This window comes from Halyomorpha halys, unplaced genomic scaffold, assembly GCF_000696795.3.
Source record: "Halyomorpha halys isolate HHAL.00 unplaced genomic scaffold, Hhal_1.1 Scaffold490.1, whole genome shotgun sequence".
Lineage (NCBI taxonomy): Eukaryota > Metazoa > Arthropoda > Insecta > Hemiptera > Pentatomidae > Halyomorpha > Halyomorpha halys.
The window spans coordinates 1,238,737-1,249,271 of NW_027106788.1; the positions used below are offsets into that span (position 1 = coordinate 1,238,737).

A 10,535-nucleotide genomic window follows, 5' to 3' on the forward strand; every position below is an offset into this window, starting at 1 on the left:
TATATATAGAAAGGAGAAGTATTATAATTTTGAATAATAAAATAGTTGCAGTTTTGAAACGGTTGAGGATTAATTTCAACTCAAAGTAGGGTGGTACACAGATTTTTTAAATACCTCCTAGTGATTTATAGTTTTTAAATCATAAAGAAAGCCTTTGAATGATGTTACCTCAACGTAATTGTCATTTGTTTTCATTATAGAAGTGTTCGTTTTCATATTTTTTACAATAAATTTCTGTCTTAAATGGGTGTTTGTTGATATTTGACTTCTTTCAAATTTATTGTCTTATTAAATTTAAATTTATTTTATTTTTAAATGTTAATTTATTATCTTATTAAAGAGTTAACATTCTATTTTAAGCAAAGATTCCTAATTTTTTTTTAGAATTACATGAATAATAATTTTATGTATTTTAATCATAGGATCTAAAACATTCTTAAAACCCTGTTTCTCTTACAACTATTCGGTACTGTGGAACATGAGTCAGTTGGTCTGGCCAGTCTGAGGTGACATAAAATAGACTGTGTATAGTGATATATATTTTGTTATGTCTTGCAAGTTCTTACTTCATTTTACATTTTTATTCATGTAAACTCCTAAATATTACATTGTTGTAATTATTGTAATTTCATTCCCTAGTTTCAAATTAAATTAATTTGAAAGTAATTTTAATTGTAATTGCAATTACTTTTTGCCCGACTCTGTCTGCCAACCAACCAAATAGTTAAGTTAGTGAGGTAACTGAGTGCTGAGCATTCTAAATTTTGTTCTGACATGTGAAGCATCTTTTCAAATATTAATCAGTTCTATATACACAAGATGTTGATTGAGTGAATTATGGTTTAAACCAACAGATTATTTTTGAAAATGGATCAATTTAATTATATAATTTTAAAATTCACCAGTGAAAATAATAGCTCCTAATCGCCCTCTCTCATTAGCTGAACTCCAATTAGACATCAGCACAATCAATGCTGGGTAAAGACAGCCCTAAACAAAATAGAAAATCATAAATATATGAAATTTATTTAAGGTGAAGGTAATTTGTTTAATTTAAAGGCATGATTATTTCACGATTTTAATTTATAAACAATATGTTCTACTTTTTGGCTAACATGCCATCTTTAGGAACACTGATAATATATAAATATATGACGTTATTAAATAAAATTAATTATTTACAATTGATATATCACTTATATAATATTAATATTCTGTATTACTGTGTACATGTGTAGTACAATTCTAAATTATGTCCTAACATTGATATGTCAAATATTATAAACCTTTTAAGAATCAATAATATCACAATTTTAATCTTCATCACTTTAAAATTATTTTGTTGAAATAAAATAAGAAGAAATAATTGTAAGAAATAAGTATCTTGAAGTTTAAATGTCCAAAAGTATATAATTTTTTAAGTTAGTAGTTATCTCATAAGAAAAAAGGAGCTCTGTATGTATTTACATATTTACTTTTAAAATTTACATTTAAAACACTTTTGCAAATGATTAATGTATAAATCAATAAATTATGAAGATTAAAATTATGATATTAATTTTAATTCTAAATTCTAAAATTAAATATGTAAGTAAATATAGAGCTCCTTTTTTCTTACATGTAACTTAAATAATTATATATTTTAGACCATTTAAACTACAAGGTAATTATATCTAGCAATTACTTATTTTTACTTTTGTTCAACAAAATATAGTGATGAAATTTGATGACATATGGTGTAAGTGATACATCAATAGCATCATAAGATCATAAATCTTAAGAAATAATTTTATATTGATAGAAAATTTGATTATTTGTGAAAATGAATCAAATATTGGAGATGTTTATTAATCAAGGGTGTAAATAGCCAATGACTAATAGCATATAACCAAGGTGGGGTTTTGAATTGGAGACAGGTTCTGTTTTTTTGTAATACTGATGATTAAAAATAAAATATGATATCAAATTAATTTGTTTCACCATCTGACCTTCACTTTTTATAATTTTTTTTAAATCTCACGGTCAAACATCATGAAATAAAAAACAATGGTTCTTAATCCATATACTCTTTCTTCTAGGATGCTTCGGGGGTTCTATCTTTCTTTCCTCCCTGTAGTATGGTCAATGACTAGATCATAAATGAAAGTTTAAAAGCTCAAAGTTTAAAAATTAATTATTATTATTGGAAGATCGTTGATTGACATAATAATACAAAAGGAAGATGGTCTGGGTGCAGTCAGAGTAACTTTTGGGCTGGTAGCAGTAATAGTAACTTTTGGGCCGGTTGCAGCTGAGGGAGTTAAAAAAAATAAAGTGACTGCCTAATGACTACAATGGTAGAAGGTTGCAGAAAATTTCTTGTTTAGATAAAAATCAATTGGTTATTTTGAATGGTTAATTAATGATATAAAGTTATCAGGAATTTTAGCATAGTGAGGAGACAAGAAAACAATAAAATGCAACAAACCCTCTCCCCCTACTCCTAGAAAATTCTGGTACACCAATTTGGATTTTGAACTAACAAATTTTTTTTTCAATATTTTATGTGGAAACAAGGTTTTTAAAAATCTCTTTATTCATTTGAATAATCATCAGTAAGAATAAATGATTTCCTAAGACAATGCCTTAGGGAAAATTCTTTTAGTTTTATATTAATAAGATAAGGCTATAATATTACCTGTGCGAGGCCCATGAGAATTCTGAGACAAATTAGTCCCCATGATCCAAATGTCCTGGAAACTATGGGAATAATAAGAGTTGTACACGTAGATGTAAAGATACTGATTCCAAGAACCCACTTGACACCCCACCTTTCCGCCAACAAACCTGCTGGTACATTATTGATGACATAGCCCCAGAAAAATGAACTCAGTATGAGGCCTTGAGTCTTTTCATTCCAGTCAAACTCTCCGGTCTGAAATTAATAACAGTAGCCAATTTATAGCTGATTCCTTGGTGAAAATATGTTTCAGTTAGTTCCAAGTTAAGTGTATACTTACATATTGAGTTAATGTTGTCGTATTCTGAACAAAAGGGCATGTGTGAGTATCAATTTTGGCAGTTTTTGGATGGAACCTGGCCATCTCAGTGATTGCTAAACTGAGGCAGGATCTTTGCATATATTCCAATGTAATTGTTACACACCCCATCAATGCAATGATGTGCCTTAGTCCCCATTTATTTTCTAAAAAAATAAAATAACATTAATTTCATACATTTTAAACTAAAATATTAAATTATCAGACCACTATTGTCATTTATAGGTTTAGAAAAGGTTTGAGTAAAACAGAAAGTTTCTAAACTCTTGATTGTGTGATTGTATTGGGAATTGCAAACAGCTTTGAAAATGTACCAATGAAATGAACAACAGTAATTTAGTGGTCATGTTCTGAAGTTCTAAGAAATAAAAATTGCTAATAAAGACTCATAAATGGTGAAATAAAAATGGCAAAACATAACCAACACGCAGTAAAATCTTTGAGAAAAAAATATGAAAGGGTCGACACATTATTAATTAACTGTACAAAGAAACAAAAATTTTAAATTAACACTATCCAATATCAATTAGCATTTTTTTCTCACCTAAGAAAATAAATAAATGACTTTATCATTACAGTTTTTGGGAGCCCCCAGATGCCTCATTCCTCTTGATTATGATATTTCATCCTTCCCAAATTCTCCAGAAGCTCCTCACTCTAATCAAAGGAGCCCTCAAAATATTGTATTACCCAAGGAAAAGAAAGATCTAGATAGACTTCTGCAAATATCAGCTTTAAAAGTGAAAAACTACTGATAGTTATCATTACCCATTTAATCTTATTATTAATAATTAATAATAAAAAAACTTAAATTCTATTATAATTAATAAAAGGGGATAGATAGGAAGATACTGCAGTATTATTACCTAATTATATTTATTGGGTGTAGTTCACGCAATTCTAAATTTTGTAGTCTTATAAATTCTTTCTTAACTCATCCTTCTTTGGTCCGAATATTTTATTTTTAAAAATCTTAATCCGATGATCTTTCCTTAGTGTAAGAGACCACTGAATTCCTCATTCCTCCTAGAGTGTATTCCATACTTTCCAAAACCTCTAGTAGTCTCCCCCCTGTAGACCTGACAGTATTGTATCACCCTGGGCACGGTAATGTCAAGATGAGTACCACTACTCTGACATCTAATTTAAAGGTAAAAATCTGTTGTTGGTTTTCCTATCTCTATCACCACTTATTTAGCTCAGCTATACTATCTATTTAAATATACAATTTTCTGACCTTTCATTTCATAGTTATTTATTTCTCATTAATTATTTTGTTATTTACTTTATAAACATTTAGTTTCATTTTTTCTACCTTATCTATTTTTTCTAAACGGTATTTCATATTTAGTTATATATGTCGTAAACTATTGCCGCTTTATTTAACGATTTTTTTGTACGTTATGACTTGTACGCCCGCACTATATCGACCGATTGCATCTCCGCCCACTCAGGACGGCAAGTCCATCCGAGTCAGTACGTTTCTCAGTTGATTTAAATTTTTTCTCCTTTCTACTCCCCATACATCTCTTCCCTATGTTGAATAAGTTTTACTTGTTTGTGTATCCTCTTATCATATCGAATCTACGGTCAACTATAAACTTCTCATTATGAACATTTTGGTGTATTTGGGAAAAAAACTTAACTTCCGGTGGCGTTTGCTGGAAATAGTTCAAAGCCAGACTATGAATTTAACACTAAAAAAATGAGACATTATGTATGAGGTGTAGATAGTTGACCGTAGATTAATGATTGGAGAAGTTTGTCGGGGGGTGCGGTCAGCAAAGAACAACATAAATAAACAAAACCATATTTATTTATTTTATGCCGACATTTCAGGTCTTCATCAGGGGTTGTGGCGTAGAAGGTAGGCCTGCAACTTGAGCTACGCCATAATCCCTGATAAAGACCTGAAACTCAGGTCGAAACGTCGGCATAAAATAAATAAATATGGTTTTGTTTATTTATGTTGTACTTTGCTAACCGCACCCCCCGACAAACTTCTCCGAAAATTATGTAGTTCCTTCGAATAACAAACCGCTAAGTTAGTGCTTTATTTTCGCACAAATAAACATTCATGGAACTCACTGTAAAATGAGACCAAAATAGAGTAGGCATCATTTCATATATTTTTGGACGAATTTAAGGACTGTAGAAGTTGGTCTGGATTTGTGGCCGATTTAAGTATTGGTATCCTTTAAGTATTGGTCTTTGAGCACAAATTAAATGGAGTTTAGGCAAGCATTTGTTTTCAGCTAGTATTGTTTTAGAACAGTCAACAGATTAATATTGGAGCTCTCCGTGTTTCGTTAAATTAAAGAATTTCCACACACAATAGTTAACCAATAATTAACCATAGTTTAAAATTCTATCAATTGTGTATAAATATATTGTTCCAAAACTTGTCAATTAATTTCAATTCTTTTTTCTATTTCTGGAATTCTTTATTTTATTAATTTTACATTCATAAACTAACTCCCGACGTTTCGGTCATGCCTTCTATCTTCAGGAGCCTTAAATACCTACCATAGTTTATTTTAGTAGTTTTTGTTCAATTTCCGCTTGAAATTTTGTCATTTAATTTTAAAAACCTTTTCATCGTTAGTCATAGTATGCTGATGTAAAAAAATCGAAATTGCCTTCGAATAATAAACCACTTACGGGTTTCTTTTTTTTCCTCAATTTCCCACAAATAAACTTTTACTAGGTAGTTAAATTAATAAGTATCTCATTAAAATACTTTGAAAGTTGAATTTAATAAAGGCTATAATTTATATGAATTTTTGTCAATTACCATCTTCTTTGTTTATATTTACGTTTCCTTTCACTTTACTTTTCATTGTTTTACTGCTTTTAATTATAAAAATAGTTTGAATCGAAGGTGACAATACATGTTCGATTCACCTTATTCGGATAATATTGACCTAAAATTTCTCATTTTTCATATAGGGTGCCATATATTTAAAGTTAGCCACGAAAAGAAATATTATTGTTTTATTTATTTTAATTTAGTGATAAGTCATCATCATCATCATCATGGGTGCTACAACTCATCGCTGAGAAAATTCTCGTCCATTGGTTTTAATAGGTAATTTTCTGAAATTGAAATTCTGATAATCATTACCCTTTAAGTTCAGTAGTTTCCAATAAACAGTTTTTCAGATCCCAACATTTTTTTCCCATATAACAAAAAATCAACTTTTTGTGGATTTAATTTGGCGGATATGTTACTCCTACGAAGATAAAATGATAATTAGGAACTAAATGAGGCCGGATTTGACTATCTTCAATACGAATGCTATTAAAAATCATATTGTATCTCTTACAATTCATTGATGATAATTCCTGCTACAAAACATATTTTTCTGAATGGGAAGGTATCCGTTTGGGACCACGGTGATATCGGATAAGTAATTTGGGATTCGATGGCTTTTAAATTACTATAATAATTTAATAATCATGATTTAATTTAAGTAACTTCTAAATAATTATTATTCATTAAACTTATGCTTGATTAATTAAATACCTAACCAACTGAAATCGATATTTCTCTAAAAAATACTGCACCTGTAATACGTATCACCATCTCCTTATGTAATATATCAAGATAACTACAGATTAGGTTATCATTATGACTTCTATCTCTCGATTATTATAATCCACCATTTTTTATAATTAATTTTTGTATCTATTTTGTTTACTTCACTAATCCACTATTTCTTGTTCTTTATCACTTACAATTTCTGAATGACTTCTAATAGTGGTGAGGAACCCTTACACTGTCAAAGATTGACGTTTAGATTGAACATGATGATAATACTGATGGGTTAAAAGAAACTCTTGAAATCCGATCATTCAAAATTTGAAGAAAAATATTTCAAATACTAAAGAGTCCTTAGTATTTTATATCTGAAATACTTTTTTCTATGTATTTAAAATACAACTATTAAAATTTTATTTAATTGATTTATTTTTTTAATTTAATTTTATTTGATTGATACTTGTATTGTGATAAGTGAAATCAGTGTGATTCGCTTTCTGCACTCGATTTTTAATGAATGGAAGGATACAAAATACAATATTCTCACTGTTTGATACCTCATGTACAAATAACCACTGGACTGATAGTGTATTGGTCTTCATGATTGAATCAGTCTTGCTTTTGAATGATAGCTACCATTCTGACTGACAAATTAGACTGAAGTACCCTTGGCTTATTCCTTCCTCTCAACTAGAGCATTTAATCAAATCCCTAGTCAAGAAATTTTACTGCCTTGCTTGCTTATACCGTAAAAAACGGATATAATTTTATTCTGGCGACGTATCGCAACTTTATTGTTTGCACAGTTATGCCCTACAATGAAAAAAAAAGATTTTTTTGGAACAAATACTTTCTTCAACTAACTACTATAAAATTAAAAGTACATAGTTTAATTTATGATTAATACCTATTACTATTAAAACATTACTTAGTAAAGAATATTACTTACAATTATCTATTACAGTAAGTTCAACATTGTGATCCAATTAACGCCAGATTTGTGCCAGAACTGAATAGTTTTTGGAATGGAGGTAGGTTTCCTTTGGTTTTTCCAACAGGTTTTTTTTTCTAGTAGGTAGTCCGTCTGTTATTTCTATTTTGTATTTTGTCTGTTTCTATTTAGTGTTGTTAATTCTATCTTATGTATTTATTAAGTTAGAGTAATATGACTTTAAATTTTGTACTATGTAGAACACACTGTAATAGACAATTGTAAGTAATGTTTTATTAAGAAATGTTTTAATTGTAATAGTTATTAATAATAAATCAACTCTATACTTGATGTTTTATAGTAAATAGTTTATAAAAGTATTTGTTCTAAAAAACTTCTTTTTTTTTTTTTATTGTAGGGCATTACCATGCAAACAATAAGGTTGTGAATATATGTAATATCATATATCACATATATTTATGATCTAGAATAAAATCCATTTCCTGACAAAATTCGTTTTGCATTTCAATAGTAGCAATAAGTGTGTCTTATCTAATGACTTTTAATAATCATTTCTTTATTTCTAAATCTAACTGCATTGAGAATTCTCAAAAAATAAAAAAACTAATCAAATTTAAACTTTGATTTTTAGACGTGAATGTTATTGGTTTCTCTATTCGAACAAACTAGGATTTTTTTGTCTAGTTTACTAGAAGAGACTATTGGTTTTTGTAATTTTTCATACAATTAAACTCATTTAATAGAATAAAAATCTTGTGTTGTTATTCCTCACGAAAAAATAACAAATTGATTAGTATATAATAATCATAATATACATTCAGAATAAATATTAAAATTTTCTTAAATTACATAAAATATAAGCCCCTATGGCGCTTGACAAGAACCCTATGACACAAATTATCTTGTCTCGATCTTCGACCTAGTATCACCAAAAAAAAAAGGTTCATTGAAATCAGTGATCCTACGTAAGTAACCTCTCCTTGTAATCCAAAAAAAATTAGCCATTTCACCCCAATATTTTGTTACTTTAATGAAAATTATGTATAATTACCAGTCAAAATTAATCCTTCTGCAAAGTATATTGAGGGAGAATAAAAAATTGCGGCTGTTTCAAAATATTAAAAAATAACCATTTTTAATTTTGAGCTCAATATCTTTAAAATTAACAACACTAGTAAACCTAATAGAATGCCATATAAAGTAGAGGAAATTTGCTAAAATATGAACCTTGATAGAGCTGTTTACCTCCAATAGTTCCCAAAATGAAAATTTTTTAAAAGCAACATTACATAAAAAATGTACTGAAAAATCAGTTAGTGAATTAATTCATATGTCTATTTACGTTCTAATTAAAGCTAATTTAATGTGCTATAAAGTAGTTTATTACATATGTCTTCGTATGAGTTGTAGTTTTCACGATATTTGTTAAAATAAATTGATTTTTAATTGTTCGGACCAAATGTCATTCGAAAAATTCATGTCATATCCAAATAAAAAATAATACCCCTACGAAGATGAGTGTCATACAAACCACTGTATAGTACGTTAAACTAGCTTTATTTTTGGTATTGATAGACATTTGTACCTTTAATGATTCCTGATATATATTTTTTCATAAATCCAAAATTTTGTTCGAACAGCTATAAATAAACATTTTGTGAATTTATTTTGTCGAATATCATGAAAAATACTAATTCTACGAATATAAACGTCATAAACTACTTTATGACAGATAATGACTCGCTTATGATTATGACTATCTTCAATTTGAGTGCTATTAGATGTCTGTACGTCGAATAGTTCCTGAGATATAGATTTCCCTAAATAAATTCACTAACTACTGATTTTTCTATGAAATGTTGATAGATTTTAAAAATCTATATTTCGGGAACTATTGAACGTAATAGCTCTTTCTATTAGGGCTCATATCTTATCAAATTTACTCTACTTTAAATTATGTTCTATTAGATTTTTTATTTTTATTGCTAGTTTTAAAGATATAGAGCTCCGAATGAAAAATTAATTATTTTTAACGTTTTGATTAAGCCGCCATTTTTTTTATCCCCCTACGTATACTTGGGAGAGTCATCAATTTTGACTAATAATTAGGCATAGTTTTCATTAAAGTAATTAAGAATTTGGGTGAAGTAACTGACTTTTTTCTTTTCTTAGGCTCTTGAACTATTTAAGGGCAATACTCACGCCTCCCAGTCTTTGGGTCCTTATTACTTTGTATATTAGTTGTAGAATTGCTTAATTGGCCGTTAATTAATTATAATATCTAATTATTATTTTTTATGATTTATGTGTATATTAAATTTTCAAAATTAAAAATAAACTGTAGCTTAAAGCAGTTCGGAAACCCCTGCTTTATGGAAATAGTTAATTAAATAATGTTTATAGGTCTATTTATTTTAGTTAAAATATGATTAGTTTCTTTATCTACATTGTCTGACGAGTATTGATTAGTAAAATTCTTTCCTCTCCCCTCCCCCCCCCCACGCCAATTCATTGCATATTATTGATATTAATTATTAATTATTGATTTGGTTGAGCGCACATTGGACCCAGACATACCCGGCATCGTTGCGTTGTTGATTGATGACTTAATATTGAGAACTACACCATCCGTACAGCAGCAGGTCGCGGTGAAGACTGGAAGCTCAGTTCGTCCAAGCGGCCCTACTCTTCCACCATTGTGGAAACATCTCCGACAATGAGCATAGCCTTGGGAGCCCGCGGTGGGAGACTTGTTTTTTTACAAATTTTCATCGATTGAATAGAATAGAAAGGCTAAACAAATGGTGTAGTGCGGGCAGTTGAAATTAATCCTTACTCGTGTCAAAACAGACATTTATGTATTATTCACTGTGACAATACTTTCTCGAATTATTTTTATTTTTTATTATTTTTTTTTTATTGGAAAAATAAAAATAATGGAGTAATATTTTTATTTTTCCATTTTATTAGCTTACTCCAACATTTGTCAAAAACGTATTTTTAA

At 28.8% G+C, this 10,535-nt stretch overlaps 1 protein-coding gene across 3 annotated transcripts in view; it reads right to left on the minus strand.

The window, feature by feature from the left end:
• The window catches only part of LOC106683502 (putative inorganic phosphate cotransporter), a 26,530-nt gene extending 16,303 nt beyond the window's left edge, over positions 1–10,227 (minus strand). For 2 of the 3 annotated variants that reach the window (XM_014425005.2, XM_014425004.2), the window contains exons 1-4: positions 10,109–10,227; positions 3,000–3,184; positions 2,678–2,914; positions 903–990 (exon numbers count right to left, since the gene is read on the minus strand). In XM_014425005.2, coding sequence (XP_014280491.1) covers positions 903–990; positions 2,678–2,914; positions 3,000–3,184; positions 10,109–10,115 — 517 coding nt within the window. In that variant the 5' untranslated portion in view covers positions 10,116–10,227. Of the gene's footprint in view, positions 1–902; positions 991–2,677; positions 2,915–2,999; positions 3,185–3,904; positions 4,137–10,108 lie in introns of all 3 variants that reach the window. The other variant, XM_014425006.2, reaches the window with a different exon arrangement.
• Between the last annotated feature and the right edge of the window lie 308 nt (positions 10,228–10,535).